The sequence below is a fragment of the Genypterus blacodes genome, unplaced genomic scaffold (genome assembly GCF_046128005.1).
Source record: "Genypterus blacodes isolate CSIRO-AG114 ecotype Tasmania unplaced genomic scaffold, CSIRO-AGI_Gbla_v1 ptg000330l_1, whole genome shotgun sequence".
Classification (NCBI taxonomy): Eukaryota; Metazoa; Chordata; class Actinopteri; order Ophidiiformes; family Ophidiidae; genus Genypterus; species Genypterus blacodes.
The window spans coordinates 583,726-602,134 of NW_027467115.1; the positions used below are offsets into that span (position 1 = coordinate 583,726).

Sequence of the window (18,409 nt, forward strand, 5' to 3'; positions counted from 1 at the left end):
TTGCTTGTTTGAACTCTTTGTGTAGATAAAGTGGTTTCCTATCTGTTATATTTGGTATTCAACAGAAGTACTTGAATCAAACAATCATTTTGGAAAATTGTAAAATTAATACCTGACACAATGTTGTGGCACCCTAACCAGAACCTAGCAACCATTGGACGATTCAGATGAAAATCATTTGTTGTCCAAACTGTTTGTATATTTGATGTTTTAATCAGATACATTGTAATTTGAATAAAACTTGCAGTATATACAGTTCATAGACGTATCTATTAAACTCTGTTCTCACGGACTGTAAATCAAAGGACAGATGAGGTCTCCAGGTTCGTTAAGGCAGAAGTGTGAGGTCGACCTGAAGGTTCCATCAGGAAGGATGAGTGAAAACATTAAAGGTGACATCAAAGGAAGGCTACATGTTGTCATATACTTTTCTCATGCTGCAGAAACAGATGACATCATCAAACCATATAGGCACCAAATGTCTATACCTCCATCAAGGCCCAACAGACCTCAGTGATATTGCAGGCACCTTCTGACTCTATTGATAGAACTGTTAAAAACAAAGAAATTGTTCTTTTTTGTTGTGGTCTCAGATACATGTTGGCCAGGGTTCCATGTACATTGACTCAAACGTTCTTGATTAGTATACAGTAGATCCACAGGAGACACAGGTCTAAGCACAAGGTCTTAGTCTTGGAGAACTCGACCAAAGCACAGATAAATGTGTTTATAATGTTAAGACAAGTCAAAGAATTATGAACCAAGTCCAGATTCAGATTCTATCAACAAATTTAAATAAAACATTGTATTTAAATCAAAGTGTGACATTTAAAGAACTAAGCAAAATTCACAAATGTAGAAGTATAATAGAATGTGTTTGATAAATGTGTATGAACATTTTTATAGAGAATTCAAATTATGTTATTTATCAAAATAATCAAGTCTTTATCTATTTACATGGCAAAGTTCAATATAATCTATTCAACAATGGCCTCCCATTCACACACACTGATGGGAGGAGCCAACCTGCACATCAGGAGCAGTTAAGGGTTCAGTGCCTTGCTCAACAACACTTCCATAGGCTCTGGAGGAGGAGCCCGGACTCAAACCAGGAACCTTCCGAATTCCTAGAGACGATGCATCTATCATCCTGGGCCTGCTGCCACATTCACATGTCTCTTGTATGCATATTGAATGTTTTTGCATCGTCACCCTGTACTTAATGTTTATATTTTATGATTTACAGTATTTACAGTTTGCATTTACAAAACCAGAGCAAGCACACTGCTCACTTCCACTCTGTGTTCTTATTAGTTTCCAATATTCATATGTGGCATCTGAATTCATCATTAGTCAGATAAATACACAAGAAATAAAGTCAATCAGCCTTTGTGTGTGTTAATGTTATATACATGGAGCTTGTTTTAACGCGACGATGCCATCAAAAGTCTCTCGCAGCCCAGAAGACGATAATTTTTAACCCTTTGTGCCTCCTGATCTTCTCCCTCAGCTGCTGCTTTGGGTCATTTTCTTTTGGTTCATTCTGATTCTTCATCACAAGAAAGCATCACTCAGTTTTGCTGATGACTGAAAAGCAGAAAAAAGGTTCCATGTGTGAATATCTTCAAGATTTTTAAGGTGTATATATCAGCATGTATGCAGTGTGTATCACATCCCTGAGGTCACAGTCAACATTTCTTTCTTCTTTCCTCCTCTCTCATTTCCCCCCCTTCTTTCTGTATTAAAAACAATCTCCAACATGTCCCATAACTGTATGCTCATTGTCAAATGCAAAACCATATTTAAAAAGAAAAGACGAGGAGCGAAGCAGGAACAACCACGAGACACAAGAACAAACAAGTAGGAACGGACCAGAGGAGAGGGAAAGACGCAGACTAAATACACACAGAGCTGATGGAGAACAGGTGAGAACGATCACACAGGAGGAGGCAATCAGGGAACGCCAGACAGGAAACACAGGGGCAGGAAGTAACTAAGAAAGTAAGAATGTACAGCCTACTACCACAAAGTAAAACAGGAAGTAAGATTTACCACAGTTTAAAGTAGTTACGACGCTTCAAGTTTCAAGCTTGCTGGGGTGCAAAGTGTGCAATTTACAACACGTAGGCTATTGATGACCACAACACCTGTTATAGAAATGCAAGCACAGAGAGTGAGCTGCAGTATGAAGCTATCTCGCTTGATCTGTGTTGACCTCTGTTCTTGGATTTGCCAGATTTTGTTGGAGAAACTGTTTTTTGATTATTATTATTTTGATAATTTTTTTAATTTATTTTAAGGTTCAAGCTTCTACCTGCCGTGGTTCTCTTGAAAAGAACCAATAAAGCATTCCCCACTTTTTCCACAGACGATGACAACACACCAACTCCTAAAGATTAGCCGTAAAAGCGTTTGAACATGATATTTCACAAAAGCAACGTAGTTAGCAACCTTGCTGAGCCGTCTCAGTAGCGTTTAGCATCACGCGATCTCACAGGGGCCGACGGCATCAGACAGCAGAACAACAAAGCAGCGCATTTGAACTTTGACATGGCGTCATAACATTCTCTCAGACATAACACCACCATAATATGTCATCATAGTATAGATTATTGGAGGGAAAATAGGATGATGTCGTGTACCTGACAGAGGAAAGGTTCAGACTTGTATGGTTGTGCTGGATGGGAGATGGATCCTTTCCCATTCCTTAGGGGGTTTCCACTCTGGGTCTTTAGTCCTCCATTCTGGAGAGTAGATTCCTCATGGAACAGCAGAGGAGAAATTCCTAACTGCAGAAACAGGAAACAGGAAACAGGAGAACAGTCACACTGTGTGTAACTGCCATGTGATCACGTAGAACACAAGTAAAAGACGGTGCTTACCTCTCTGTAGAAGACTCTCGCTTGCATCGACATTGTGACGAAGCTGACTTCATCACCGCTCCTTCTAATCTTTTGAACAATGTCCTCGTGCTCCATAGTCTCCACAGGTTCCCCGTTGACGGCCAGGAGCAGGTCTCCGTCCTCCATCCCTGCTGCCTCAGCAGGACTCCCTGCATCCACCTCCCGCAGCACATGGGCTGGGTTCAAACAGACATGACATTACTTAATGATAATAGAAAGACTGGATGGTAGAAGGGTGTGGTCTCTCATCCTGATTATTCTGGGTCCTGCAAAGACCTGGATTGTTGTTGTTGAGTATTTTCTTTTTGTCAGTGTTGACCTGAGTGTATCTCTCACCCTCACGTTGTGTGAGGAGCAGCTTTTCCTGTCGCAGCAGGAAGCCGTATCCGTCCGGTCCTTTCACCAGATGCATCTGCTGTGCTGTGTGTGGCAGGCTGCAGTTCACTGCTACAACAGGCAGGATGGGAATCTTCCTTCTGACGTAACACAACTCACTGTGGCTGTCAATGACCAGCACGGTCACAGAGTCTCCACCCTTCCTCACCTGACACAGAAACACACTCACTGATTCACACGATTACACAACATAGAAGATAAAGTACCAGACACTTGGAGTGAAGTACACACAGTTCTGCTGAGAGAGGAGCTCGTGAGCGTCGACACTGCAGCACCGTTGATCCAGATCAGCCTGTCTCCACTGCAGACCCCAGCTTTCTCTGCCGGACCCTCAGTCACTGTGCTGAGGATGTACTGCCCCTTCTGACCTGAGGACACGCCCCCAAACAATCATCAGAGCCATCAGCACCAAACAGCTGCACAACAAGATAAACTTTCATCTGCTATGTTACCATCCACAGAGATGATCCTCATTCCCAGACCATGGTCCTTTGTTCTAATGATGTGGCACAGTCTGGGTCTGGAGCAGTCGTCCCCTTTGGAGGAGGAGGCCAGAGTCTGCAGGTTCACACTCATAGACACGGCCTAGAGAAGAGAGGGTTCAGGTTAAGATAGAGAATAGAGCCAGAAAGATCAACCAGGGAACTATCTATTCTTAAGTGCCTCACAAGACCAAACATTTGATTAGTTAGTGCAAACCATCCCAAACCCTAACAGCTTGTTTCTTATACACAATTAAGGCACATTCCAAGAGAGATTCCCTCTCCAGGAATGGCTAAGTGTGCAAAAGGAACCTCCAGTGGGATTAGACAGAGGTACAATAAAGGCATGCAAGGCAGTAAACACAAACAGTCAGACAGAGACGAGGGAGAGATAGGGGGAAGAGAGAGAGAATGATAAAGAACATTACAGTGCAGTCCTATTATTGAGAGTCTCTCTCCTGGGGCAGCGGTTCCTGCAGGTACTTGGCATCATGTCTGACAGATAGAGTTGTGCAATAAAAAACATTGTGTGTGATGAATATAGTGTTGTACAGCATAATGACAGCTCTCTAGTTAGTTGGGTTTGTTGCTGTACAGCAGCCGTTCGTGTGTGTGTGTGTGTGTGTGAGATGTTGTACCTGTTCATACTTGTCTCTTCTCAGCACCAAGAGAAACAGATGTGAACCACATGTTTGGATCTTCCACACCACCTGTCAGACCATTAAACAGATTTAGACGCTTAGATGAACAGATGCTACTTTGCTGTCACCACTTGTGTCCCTGAGCAACTTCTCACTTCCTGTTCCCTTAAATATCTGTTCGGATTCATTTCAGTCTGTGTAATACTGCTTCTGCTTCTCTCTCTCTAGGGTCGTGATGAATGATGGACACTGACCCTGTCAAAGTTCATGTTGTCCACATAGTCCTCGTTGACCTCCAGCACTCTGTCTCCGTCCCTGAGGCCGCTGAGCTCTGCAGGGCTCCAAGGTGCAACATCTCGAATCACAAGGCCCAGGATGTTGTCCTCCTTTCTGAGGTAAAACCCAAAGGTTTGACCCTCCTCTCGCTTCAGGCGGCACAGTCTGGGCACAATGCTGTAATCAGGACCTGTGTGGGAACATGGGGACGATGTGAGGGAACGGCACAGAGACATGACCTCCACAGATCCACACAGGAGCTCTGTCTTACCTGGATCATCGGTGATCACCAGGGCTGGATTGTCAATGCCTTCCTTTGGGTTGAAGGTAAAACTGTGAGAAATAGACAACAGAGACAGTGAGCACGATATTTTATGTTAGAATACAGAAGGTCTAGATTCATCTGTTAAAGGACCAACACTAGTCTACTACCTACTCTGCTTTTAAGCTTCTATGATGTCCAGAAATTTGGTCTCTGGATTTAATTCACCTCCAGACAAACAGCTTAGTGCCTCGATCAAGAGTAATCACCCCATCACTCATGTGTTAATGGAGGCTACCCAGAGGAACCACTACCCAGTAGAGGTAGATCTATGTGACGACAATCTAGAACCAAACTGTGATAGATAATTAGGAACTAACACTTTAAATAACAGACGTCTGTAGTTAAACCTGAACTTACCGTGGAAAGTCCATGTCATCGTGGTGACCTGTGGGAGTGAGACAGCAGCAGAGAGGTCAGTGTGACCTGAGTTCACTTAGTGCTGCTCTAATGCATCACAGCACAGCACAGCACAGCACAGAACAGCGCTGTGTCTGAGGGAAACATCCATGTTTACAAAATGCATACAGACAAATACAGAAAGATCACAGAAAATGCACTTAAAAAATGGAACAGTGATGAATGAATAAAGGTTTGTTCTAACTTTAACCCTCACACACACACACACACACACACCACTATAGAAGATGGCAAAGACATGTCCCCATAAAAGCTCAACCAACCAACTCCAAATGGCTGAAACATGCTCCTCCTGTGCTCAGTTTCATTTACAATTACACTTCATTTCCTTCAGTAAATGTGTTTCTAGTCACTAAATCTCTCTCTTCTCTGTCTGCTGTCAGAATGCCGTCTCTCTCTCTGGCCTCCTCTCATGTGTGCGCACACACACACACACACACACACACACACACACACACATGCTCTGTGTCTAACATTTAACCAGGAAGTTAACAGCTGAAATCATTGAACAATATTAACCCCCTGCTGGTAGAAATCCTCCATTCTATAACCTGGGGAAGAAGCAAAACACACAACTCAAGCTCTGCACTGGGAGTAAAAAGGACAGAACTGACTGAACATTCAAACCACTCATTCTGAATGTTCTACATTAAAGTAGAGCTTTAATTTAATACCCAAGAAGAAGAAACATACAACTCCTGCTGTTCAGAGTTTACTTTCTCATACTCAGCTCCATGTAGAGTCTCCAATTAGAGGAGATGTAGAGGAGTAGATTTACCTGAGGGTTTGTTCTGCTCTGAGAGACGACATACTCCTCCAGGTGAGACAGCTGACGCTCTACAGATCTAACAGGTCGTCTAGAGGAAAACTTTACCGTTTCCTCAAATGAATACTTCAGTAAGATTTCCTGGTTCTTCAGCCCCGATAAAGAGATGTGACACACTGCAGCAGACCCAGAACGTGTGTGTGTGTGTGTGACTTACACCCATCACAGCTCACTGCTTTGTGCTCTCATAAGCAAATATACTTCAATGTGTAACACATTTGAATAGTAAACTTGTGAAGCTGAACCAGGCGAACCTGCTTACCTGTGGAGTCCTTCATGGAGTCCTGAGGCTCTGTTTACCTGCTCACACCTCGACGCCGTGGACGGACAAGGTCCAACAGCAGAGGGGACAATAAAAGGCTCAGTCAGGCCGAGACGCTGGCTCGTTTCCACAGCCATATAGGTTAAATATTGACTGGAGCGTCAGAGAGGCAGGCCAGCACACAGATGAGAGTGAGGCTCAGAGGAGTCTGGGTCTCTACTGCTGGGACTCCACCCTGCACTGAGTTTAGAGTTTCCCTCCAGACCTTAAACTGGATGGAAGCTTCTTCATCTTTATTATACAAACATCTCCATCTCTCCTCTGAGCCCGGGGCTACGACACGTTCACTCATGAAGACACGAGGCAGAGGAGACGAATAGACTCACAGGTTAAGAGTCAAGGTCTTTATTTGTGTCACTGTTTGAATTCCAGCATTGCATTGATAAATTGCAATATTCCTTTTTATTAGCTGCTCACAGTCGACTCTCTTCACTGTGATGGATAATATGTTACAAAGTAATCAATATAACCATGTTGACATTTATGATATGGCACGGAGAGGAAAGGAAAGACAACGACTGCCTCAAGGATGAAAGCAGACATTGAAATTCTCAAATGCAACAGAAAGAAAGCTTCAGCAGTATGTTCATCTTCCTGATGAGCTGCAGCACTCTGACACACTGACACACACACACACACACACACAGGACCTATAGTGCAGGCAAAAACTTTTTACTACAATTTACGCAATAAATCTATTTTTCCCTCTAATGTAATGCGTTCTCTTTAATGTTATTGTGTAAGTGGCACCAATCAAAGTCTGTTTATGAGAAACAGACGTGGATCATTTGATTGTAAATCAGACCCAGCTGCTGCTCTAATCAGCCTCAACCATGCTGAGTCTCAGCTGGGGTGTAGATGCTGATTCAAACACAGGGCAAGAGAGGTGAAGGATCAATCAGAAACCATTTAATGAAACATTTAGAATGTAACTGTCACAACACTACAGCATCATAAACACACACACACACACACACACACACACACACACACACACACACGTGTTCCCTCATAAAGAGATAAACCTGCAGTGAAGTGCTTAATGTTGTCAGATCAGTTGTGTTCACATATTGATGTTACACAGCTGTGTGTGTAAGTGTGAAGTTAGAGACACATCTGGGAAGATTAGTTCATTCATGACATGTTCTTAATGCAGCAATGTGATTCCCTGAAATGCTTGTGCTTATGGCAATGATACTGAGAAATATGATATGTATGATTGTTATGAACAATAATGTAAAAATAAACAGTCTCTCTCCCTCTCTCTCTCCTTCAACCACACACCACACACACACTAACCACATCCAGCCAAACACAAGCACACTCATATTGGTAAAATAAAGTCATTGGAAATAAACGGAAATGCACAACACAGATAAACAAAGTCTGTGTTCATGATCAAGTCCCCATGTTACACTTAGACACTTCCTGTTTGCATCAATCTAAGTTTTGTTTCACATGTTTCAGTGTTCATCATGGTATAAAACAAACTTTACAAACTTGAATTGGAAGAAAAAAATACTTTTTCTGTTTGAATTATTTGTACATGATCTCACTTCATCTGAAAGGAGCTGTGAAGATGTCAGACATCCATCAAACTCAATACTGTGAGTGCGTTCATTCATTAACAACACTACCTTCACTGAGTGGAATTGGAAGACACAGTAACAAACGATAAAGTGTCTGAAGCAGAGCTGAGTGTGCTGCCAGGTGACTCCTGCTGGTCTGATCTCAGGTGTGACACACACCTTATTCCTTCCCACTGGAGATTTGGCAGCTAGAATGTGAGTGACAGGAACAATGGAGGCTGTATGATGCAACAGGACACAAACTCTACAAAGGTAGAGACTTTGTGTATTTTGAAGTTTTGTTCACCTCCAATGTGCCACAGACAGACGCCTTGTTATTGAATCTCAGGTGGGAAAAATCGTTTAAATCCTGTAACTCAGGGATGTCATAATAAACGGCACAATTCTTTCCTGCTAAAGAACGTTTGGTGCTCTACTGTGAGGGTGGAACACCAAGGGTTAACTCTACTGTCACAGATCAACAGAGACTGGAGGCTTAAGGGTATTTAGAAACAAACACATTCAAACTGAAGCAAACATATAGTTTGCTCCACAATAGAGGCAGGATTACGTCACTCAACCCAAACGTTAGACTGAGAGACCCTCAGGACCCTCAGGACCTTCAGGACCCTCAGGACCCCTGACTGACTTATGCTCCAGTTAAATGGATGACTGTACTTTGCTGCCACCTGCTGGCCAAATGCCACCCTCTCCTTATTTACATGATCGTCAATAATCAAGCTGCATGGGTCGACTAAGTTTAGTTGCAATTATAAAATATATGAATTCATTTATGTGGATGTGCTGAATTGAGCTTCAGTCTCTTTTAAACTCGACTGATATCTTTGTGTTTCCCTGCTAAATGATGAATTAATAATGATTTACAGTGTTTCTACAGTACAGTGTGTGTGTGTGTGTGTGTGTGTTTATCTCTGATATCTGCTTTGTTTTAGAGACGTTTTCTCGTCCAAAAGTGCTTTTATTATTCATCAACTCACCGTCTGACTACCTTCAGATGTCTGTGTCTCTGTTTGACGCTCTGCTCCGCTGTGTGACTCACAGTACGTACTGTATCTTCTACCATTGTTATTGTAGTATCCTGTCCTCATGCATAGGTTCAGATCCCTTCCCTTCCCTTCCTGTGCCCTGCTGCTCTCTGTCTCATTCTAAGCTACTTGCTGTGCGTTGCGTTTCTCTCCAGCATCTGCAGCGTCTGACGGACTCCCTTCTCCACCCGGCGGAAGTGCAGCCTCTTCCACACACTCTGCTGCTGCTGCCGACCCCACTCCAGGTCCCGGAGGAAGACCTGCACACAGGCGGACCCACTGAGTGAAAACACACAAGGGATGCAACAAGCAACACAAAGCACATCTCTGCTGGAGGCCTGACATCGCCTCCACAGTCTCTCAGGTACTTCAGGTTATGAGGCAACATGAACTGAAGCACAACCACTCCAAATGAGTCACAACAAAGTGAGTGAGGCTCTGTTCTGATGCTTTTCCATGAAATCACATTCATTCATTTCATTTGATATTATGAAACATCACGTGTATGAACCTTAGGTTGGGAAACTCGGACACGTGAACTTCTGCTCCTTGATAAGAAGTCATCAATCACTCAGCAGCAGAATCAAAGTTATTAGGAACCATAGAGAGGTTTGGTCTATAAACTATTCCAGTCCAAACATTAACTCACTTTAGTTCCTCTTCTAGTGTGTGTGTGTGCGTGTGTGTGAGAGAGAGAGTGTGTGTGTGTGAGAGAGAGTGTGTGAGAGTTTGTGTGTGTGTGAGTGTGTATGTGAGACTATGTGGGAGAGTATGTGTGTGTGTGTGTGTCTATGTGAGTGAGTGTGTAAGTGTGTGTGTGAGTGAGTGAGTGTGTGTGCATGTGAGTGTGTGCGTGCGTGTCTGTGTGTATGTGTGTGTGTGTGTATGTGTCTGTGTATGTGTGTATGTTTGTGTCTGTCTGTCAGTGTATGTGCGTGTGTGTGTGTGAGTGTGTGTGAGTGTGTGTGTGAGTACCTTGAGTTGCTGTGTCACTCTCTCTCTGTCCCAGGAGGAGATGTTCTCCCTGATCACACTCAGAATGGGGTGCCAGTCTTCAGAGAGGTCTGATCCTTCAGTGACGGAGGCCAGGACTCGAACCCTCCGCCCGCTGCTGCTGTGACTCTTCGGGACCCCCCGGACGTACAGGGACTGTTTCCCCACGTCGCTCAGAGGGTTCAGATACAAGCTGCACACAATCACACAAGGTGTTAACACTCAGACCACAGAGAGACTTCCTGTGAAGAATGTGAAGTTGTTCTGCTCAGCCTCAGACAGAGACGATGTCATGCTCCTCACTGCAGAGTGTGGATGCTGGGATGTTCTCTGCAGGCGTCCACCAGGGCCAGAGCGGCGTTGTCTCCGATGTTGTTGTAGGCCACGTTCAGCTCCTCCAGCCCGCTCTGCTGCTGGAGGGTCACAGCCAGCTGCAGGGCCCCGCTGTCCCCCAGCCCGGTGTGCATCAGGGACAGATGTCTCAGGGAGCGGTTCACTGGCAGAGCCTCCAGCAGGGTGAGGGCTCCAGACTCCAGCAGAGGGTTATCACACAACCTGGGACAAGGAGACACGCTGGACTTACATTCATAGAGACTTTTTGTTTAGATAAGGAGACACTGTGGATCCATATCTGAGGGTCTGAGGGACGCTCCTGCTCCTTCTGCTCGTGCTGCGTGAGGATCTAACTAACCATCTGATTTAGGGAGGAACCACTCACTGACAGGTCGTGCCATCAGCTTCCTGCTCAGAACATCAAACTTCCCCAAATACAGAACTTCCCTTAAATTTAGGAAGTTTCATCAACAGTTTTTTTGGAACAACTTATGTTTAGCAAATATTACTGGAGTGCTGTTCTATGGAAAATAACTAGAATGTGTTTTGATTCATTTTGGCACTTTGTCAGGTTGTGATGCCTGTTTGTTGTTCTCACTGCATCTTTACATGTTGTTTAGTTTATACTTGTTTTACACGGTTCAGACCCGACATGCACAAACAAGGATGCAGTTTCTGACATGGATCAAAACGAGATGCAACAATGGACAAATAAGACAAATATACTAATGCAGACGTATCATTCCTATGTAGCCTGAGCAGGAAGTCCTTTTATGGTGAACAGCTTCCTGGTGTGTGTTTAGATTATTGGCAGGTATCATAATACAGATTCTTATTGACACACATCTATCAATGATCAATCAATCAATATCTGATTTCGTGCACTTATGTTCTCATATTGTGCAGGATGTTTTTGCTGGCTCATCTTGTTTGATTTACTTTAGAGTTCAGGTCAACACAACTGCAGCTAATGGATTTCTGAAACAAGACATTAATGATAGATAAGAGCGTCTCTGCCTCCTGCTGCTCTTGAGGCTTTATGACGATGTCAAGCAACGTTTCTGACAAAACCTAAACATTTCTTTTCCTTGTGACACAAACAGCAGCCATTAGAAACATGAATAAAGACTCATCTTACTGTAGAGATCTGACCGAGCTCTTTGGGTCGAGCAGCAGATCTCTCAGGAGAACACAAGACTCGGGGCCCAGGCTGTTAAACTGCAGACTGAGGACGACAGAAACAAGCACACACAACAATCACAGATACACACCAGACACATGCTGAGGAACCAACCAGTAACCAGGCAGAGTTTACACACACACTGACCCGGTAAACTCCATGCTGCCCCCTGCTGGGACTCATGATCCGTGTTCTTATCTTCTATTTCAAACCCTCATAATGCCTTCATGAACAGAAACACATTGATTCCCATCTGCTCTCTCACGCTCCACCACTCCTGTGCACACTGGAGGACAACAGGGAGTTCCAGGGTCCATCTGTTTTGATGGCTGTGTCAGGCAGTTAGTGAGACATTTATATCTCATGACATATCTTTGTTAAGTGTTAGTTTGTATTTCCTGTGAGGTTTGTAAAGAGTCACAGCTCTTTAAGAGGCTGTGGAGAGTCACAGATCATTACATGCTACTAAGTGTCACACTGCCAGCAAGGATGACCTATTTACATTTTTCCATTTCATATATGTACTAATACTTATATATTTGTTTCCTGAAATGCTGCAAGTTTGTTTTTCTGTTGTTGTGGTCCAGACAGACTGATCTAATGCTGCAGCTACCTGCGGCTCTGTGCTCCATGTTACAGCTGACAAAGGGCAAAGACACAACGACGATGTCATAGTTATACTAAAACACAGAGCTACAAGTTTGAACAGCAGGTGGAATCCAAACATGAAGGCCATGGTGTGTTTCTGTGCACAAACAGCAGCAGAGCAGGTTTGTTTACTAGCATAACAACTCTGAGTGCCCTTCAGCTCACTTACTTCCTGTGTGATCAGGATCCATAGAGGTTTGTTAGCACGTAAACACAGACTTTGATCCAAACTATATTACACAGGACAACTCACTGAATGACTTGAATTAACAAAAGCAAGCATCTAAACATCTTAAGGGCAGATTAAGGCTCTTCATCATGATGTAAGAGTGTAAACAGAGATCTGAGGCAGGATTATGGCAGAGCATGTTCATATTCATGTCCCTGATTCAGGCTGATTGTATCTGCAAGAAGTTATCACATGAATCAAGTCAGGACCTGCTGACAGGACTGGACTGCAGCAGTGTAGAGTTACCTGCTCCTCTTTTATGATCTGCTCTGGCTCGGGGCCAGTTAACGCCAGAGCAGCAGGAAACTCTGCTTCTGAACAATCCGGTTTAAATGTCAGCGCTAAACGTCACTGAGTCACATTTAGCATTTTGATTCAGATCTTTGTGACCTTGACATGTTTGCTGAGCTGTGATAAGAACAGTTCAATCAAGCATGAAGTAATAAACCCTGAATACAGAGGAGGAGGAGGAGGAGGAGGAGGAGGAGGAGGAGGAGGAGTTATAAGGAGCAACTGAGTGCCTAGAATGACGACTTTAAAGTTAAATTAAAGTTGAATTCACTGCAAACCACAAGAGAGCAGGTTGAGTTTGTCTTACTTGAGGTGGCGTGCGTGATTGAAGGCAGGACTCAGCATCTGCAGCATGTTATGGGTCAGGTGGCAGGAGGACAGGTTCAGTTCCTCAAGCTGATAACTATAGGGAAACAAACGACACAACAGAATAACAAACACAGAACCATGACAAACATCTGTAACTGTGCAGCAGAGACATCAAACATAAACAGGAAGCTTCACCCTGGACTCTACCTTGCAGGGGCGCAGGACAGAACAGAGTTAAGGACGAAGCACTTGAGCGGCGTCATGCGGATGTCGCTGAGGCGAATGCTTCTGATGGAGGACAGAACTTCTGCGGTCAGTCGGGGGTTCTGAAACTCGTAGAGCAGAACCAGCAGGTCCATGAGCTCCTCTGGGGGCTGAGGCTTGCTGAGCTCTGCGGTTTAAGAGAGAGAGAATGTCATCGTCCATAAGAGACAAAATGAACATGGACACAATCAAACAGAAGCTTCCATTTGAGTCCAACTACAAAGAAGTGTTAAACTTCAAAGCAGTCAGGACTTCATGGTTCAGACATGTCTGGTCCTGCCTGGACTGAGGACATGTTCCCTCAGTCTGGACCTAAGGCTCAGTGTTGTTGTATAATTACTAAAACCAGTAAACTCCAGGGCTTTAAAGATGAAACCTGTCCTAACATGAATCCAGTTTGAGACTAAACTCTGAAGGATTTCATTCTTTACCTCTGACGAGGTACTTCCTGAGGGTGCGTGTGATCTGGACCACGGTGGTGCTCTTGATGGTGCACCCAAGCTGCTGAAGAAGAACACGGTTCCCATAATGCAGCAGGCCACCCATGAAGATGGGGTAGAGCTCAAAGGGCTGACCCTCACTGTGCTGCTGGGGCTGAGGGCCGTGGACCCCCAGGAGACTTTGCTCCACCTGATCCAGGACATCCTCGTTGTGGCTGTCCTCAGTGCGGAACATCTCAGCTGCCATGGTTCTGGCGATGCTGCCTTTGTTGTGACTGACGATTTTCTCATAGAGCTTTGGGAAAAGCTTGAGGAGGTTAAAGACGGCGAAGATACGCAGCGGGATGAACTTGGACAAGATGGTGATGAGGGCGTTGACATCCTCGCCTGCCGAACCGATGGCTATAGACACCTGCTTGGTCATCTTCTCCAGAGCCGACTTGTTCTCTCCTAGAACCACGTAGAGGGCAGCCAGATACTCCTGCATGGCCGGGACAGCAAAGACGTACCGCTGCTCATCGTTCTCACTCAGTACTCCTGCTAAAGCTGCGCTACGTTTCACACATGGAGCCAGGAAGAAGTCTAGCACGTCAGTTCGGAACATGGCCAGCTGACGTAGTTCCTCGTCTGTCTTGGTCTTCCCTCCTATCCACTGTTCCAGTTCCTCCTCTGAGAACGAGGTGCGTTTGTGAGTCACGCCATCAAACGCCAGCTTTCCGACCGTACGAACTACATACAACATCAGGGAACTCTGGTGCTCTTGGATAGGAACACCTGTGCCAGCGCCTGTGCCCAGCACCTCGCCTCCAAAGTTGAGCCTGAGGAAGCTGGTGTAGATACCAGTGAGTGTGCGGATAGGAGCCTGGGTGTTGGTGAAGTGGAGGAAGTGTAAGGTTGCACATGTTAGCCAGCAGTAGGAGGGGAGGAAGCAGGCTGCAGCCAGCTGGCTCTCCCTCTGCAGGTTGAGGTAAAGCAGCTCTATAAGAGCCTGGGCCTCATGGTGTTCTGCACCATCTCCAGTCTGCTGCAGCAGCCGGCCGGTGAAGTAAGCACGCTGGCGGTCGGGATCATTGAAGCCGCAGATCTGAGCGTAACAACTCACATACTTCTGAGGGATGCGATCCAGGGCTGAGAGCCGGGTGGTCACCAAGACGCTCGCCTAGGAAACATGAAGCAGACAATAAGGAAACATGCAGGTAGGAAACATCGTATCACAGGATGTGTATGCCAGGAGTCTGTGGGATGGATTCATGATATCTGCCAGAAGGTCCGGCTTACAAATATAAAGAAGCAAATGTGAGAAAGGGAACCCAGTCTGACCCAGTTCAGCTGTGTCTCACCTCAGGCAGCAGGTACTTCCTCAGCAAGTTCACCACCACCACACCTGGAGGCAGCGCCTCATTGGGGTCGCTGCAGAGCTCTGTGGATCCAATACGGAAGTCCAGGTTCATCTTCTCCATCCCATTAAAGAGGAAGAGCACGTCCTTGGCCTGGTTCCCCTCTCCGCTCAGCAAAGGGATTTTTTTCAGGTGGAGGTACTTCCTGCTCACCAGGTCCCTTAAGGACGTGGCCCTGTGAGGGACGGGGTCCAAGCAGAGTCAGTGTGTAGGCTTCTATAGAGAGAGTGACAACTGAGCTTAAAGAAAAGACTCTTACTTGGTTAATTGTGAAAGGTCCTCACAGGAGAACGGCACCAGGAGCTTGAATTGGCTCAACGTGGTCCCAGCACACCAGTCCAGCACCAGCTTCCTGACCACGGTACTCTTCCCTGTTCCCACAGCCCCATAGAGCAGCACGTTGAGTCCTCTGTCATTATCGCTGGCGTTACCGGGTTCAAACAGCTGCTGCACGGTGACAGAGGGGCCTGAGGGGGTTCGATTCTGGAGCGGAGAGCAGACCAGGCCGGCCCTCTCCTCAGGCTTCCTCTCCAGGATCAGAGGGTCCACATGCATGGTCTCCGGTGTGAAGTATCCACCAAACTGTTTCTCCTCATGAGGAAGATGGCTGAACCACTGAAAGAGCCGTGTCCTGTGGGTCTCTATGGGATCTGTGAAGAGAGAGATCAAGGAACACGTTGGGTACAGGAGACTTTCTCTTACTGGATCAAGGTCCAACTGTTGTTTATATATCCTGTCTCCTGTTTGGTTTCATTCTTGTCACTTTGAATTCGTCCCCCTTCTTCCCCTGCACATTCAAAAGGAGGCGAGTCCTCTCTGGAGTTCTCGTTGAACGTTTCTTCCATTTTTTCCTAACATGCTAAGACTTTAAGGGAGTTTGTTCTTCTCCTTAGAGACCTTGGGAATGTTAGTAGGTAACATCAAGGCTAGCTTCAACTATGTGCTTCCACAATCCATAACAGCCATCAACCAAGTTGTTCCTGGTTCCAGTTGGTATGAAGTTAGTGTTGTAATCCCATCTGTCATGTGTGGACATCAGTGTGTTGGTCCTTCACCTGGTTCTGCAGCACTCGAGCAGAAGGTCCTCCAGTGAACGCAGGCGGCTGAGAGAGAAGCTGCTCCCCTCCTCTTCCTCCTCCACGCCCCTGTGAGCAGACTCAGCTGTCTGTGGAAGGAGACACAGAACTCATCTCACAGGTTTGTTCAGTAGGAAGGTCAGATCTTCATCACCTCTTTATTCACGCTGTCATGTTCTTCTAAACTGCACTCTGATGAGGTTTAGTCTAACAGAGCAGGGTAACAGGTGTGATGAAGATGCAAACGTTTCCATGTAAATCAGGCCAAGCTACAGCTTAACACACAGGAGGCACGATGAGACGATTCATTCATACAGCAGCAGATTCACACAGCGCTTTACAACATGGAAATATAATTCAAAGTGGAATTAAAGTGTGTGTGTGTGTGTGTGTGCAGGTGAAATGTCATGTTTGAGGCCAAAACAAAGCCCCATATTTAGCTTCAATCACCTCCAGTCAGAATCTTTTAATGACATTAACGACAGACTTGTTTAAACCAATTTAACTTCATCTAAAACTAAAATAAGAATGTTTCTGTGTATATTATGGGATATCCAGCTGCCCTACAGCTTCAATACCATGGAACACAGTCAGACTCAGTGTCCTCAGTGAGTCTATGGATGATTGATAACAGGTCATTGTGTCCTGGGATGAAGTTCTGCAGGTGAACTCATGTTTGAGACCGAGGAAGTGTTAGCAAACATTTCAGTGGAATTTATCTCCAAACCTCAGCAAATTAAAGCTAAAGCTTTTGCATTATAAGTTCTGCTGTGGAAATATTGGAAAACTAATTTACATACAGGTTTTTGTTTCACATACAGGGTAAAATTACAAACCAATAAAATACAAAGTATTTCACAAATGTGCTCCAAGGTATTCACACTAAAACTAACTTGTCTGAACTTGCATGTCAAAGGTCACCAGGTGTCAAATGACTCCGGCCTGTGCAGCTGTAATTACATCCATGTGTGTGAAAACCATGTGGAATATCAGAGACTTCACCTGCTGTGTGTGTGTGAAACAATCAGCTGATCAGTGTCTAACAGAGTGTGTGTGTGAAACAATCCGTTGTTCAGTGTGCTGCAGTGTGTGTGTGTGTGTGTGTGTGTGTGTGTGTGTGTGTGTACTGACCTACACGGTGAGCTCATTCTGCTTCTCTCCTTCTGGCCCTCAGCTCTGAGTGGAGAGCAGGGAGGAGACAGAACACACACACAGGACAGCACTTAGCTCATTGGAAAGTGTCACCAGGCAGAATTCATGTCAACATTCTCTTCATGTCACGAGCAACATCCTCTCAGCAACCAGGGAAAGTAGGAAATCGCACTTTTGTGACAAATATAGCGCCATGCATGCGGAATCAAGCCGCATTGTGAGGTCCTGTGTGTGTCTTTACACTGTTATTACTCTGTGTGTACATTAAGCCGCTTAAAATGTGCATCAAGTCCAGCTGACTCCTTTAACTCTGCAGAACACACACATGTCCTCAAACAGCAACGCGCAGTAGCATGCAATAAGAGTGAAAACAGGAAATAACCGCTTAACCACAGTGTCGTGAGGCGTCCATATGTCACAGGTTCACTGCTTGTTTACGTGGACAGCGTGTGACCGAATGTGTGTGTGTACTGTATGATCTAGGAAGTGTAAACATGTGCAGCTGGGTTTACCGGGACACTGTGAAGGTGACCGAGTTAGTAACTACGAGAGAAGACAACAACAACAAACATGAAAGATTACCAGAGTCTGGTTGTCCCGCGTTCCTCTGTCAGCTGCAGCCGGCACACACACACAGACACACACACACTGCGGTCACTGCCTTCATCCATCTGCGCTCATAAAGATCACAACGTTCCGTTAGCAAAGCCACAGGTTTGACACTTCCTGTTCAGCTCTGTCAGAATAAAATCGTCAGCTCTGCAGCAGCACGGCTGACTTTACTAAAGACTGCAGCAAAGAAATCAGAAAAACGCGACTGTAGACTTTACTGAACTACCTGGAGTCTAAAGAAAAGTTACTATTTCATGATTCATTTGATTGATTCCATTAAATC

The 18,409-nt window shown here is 45.2% G+C and overlaps 2 protein-coding genes across 3 annotated transcripts; both read right to left on the reverse strand.

Annotated features, from left to right (window-relative positions):
- Nucleotides 1-535: 535 nt before the first annotated feature.
- LOC142988464 (Na(+)/H(+) exchange regulatory cofactor NHE-RF3-like) lies at nucleotides 536-7,326 on the reverse strand. 2 transcript variants are annotated; one of them, XM_076137649.1, is made up of 11 exons: nucleotides 6,219-7,326; nucleotides 5,381-5,408; nucleotides 4,970-5,031; nucleotides 4,677-4,888; nucleotides 4,420-4,491; nucleotides 3,752-3,884; nucleotides 3,531-3,667; nucleotides 3,240-3,447; nucleotides 2,883-3,079; nucleotides 2,643-2,789; nucleotides 536-1,587 (listed from the first exon to the last, which is right to left on the reverse strand). In XM_076137649.1, exons 2-11 carry the CDS (start codon nucleotides 5,392-5,394, stop codon nucleotides 1,555-1,557), a joined length of 1,215 nt encoding a protein of 404 aa, XP_075993764.1. In that variant the 5' UTR covers nucleotides 5,395-5,408; nucleotides 6,219-7,326; the 3' UTR covers nucleotides 536-1,554. The 2 variants fall into 2 exon arrangements, with proteins under 2 accessions (XP_075993764.1, XP_075993765.1); XM_076137650.1 differs by having other exon boundaries at nucleotides 3,246-3,447; nucleotides 5,381-7,326.
- A 149-nt stretch (nucleotides 7,327-7,475) lies between these two features.
- Nucleotides 7,476-18,220, reverse strand: nlrx1 (NLR family member X1). The gene is made up of 12 exons (XM_076137647.1): nucleotides 18,097-18,220; nucleotides 17,494-17,538; nucleotides 16,342-16,451; nucleotides 15,546-15,936; nucleotides 15,230-15,461; nucleotides 13,881-15,048; nucleotides 13,393-13,576; nucleotides 13,184-13,279; nucleotides 11,667-11,753; nucleotides 10,499-10,750; nucleotides 10,178-10,388; nucleotides 7,476-9,462 (listed from the first exon to the last, which is right to left on the reverse strand). The coding sequence occupies exons 2-12, from the start codon at nucleotides 17,508-17,510 to the stop codon at nucleotides 9,328-9,330; spliced, it is 2,883 nt and encodes a 960-aa protein (XP_075993762.1). The 5' UTR covers nucleotides 17,511-17,538; nucleotides 18,097-18,220; the 3' UTR covers nucleotides 7,476-9,327.
- Nucleotides 18,221-18,409: the final 189 nt, after the last annotated feature.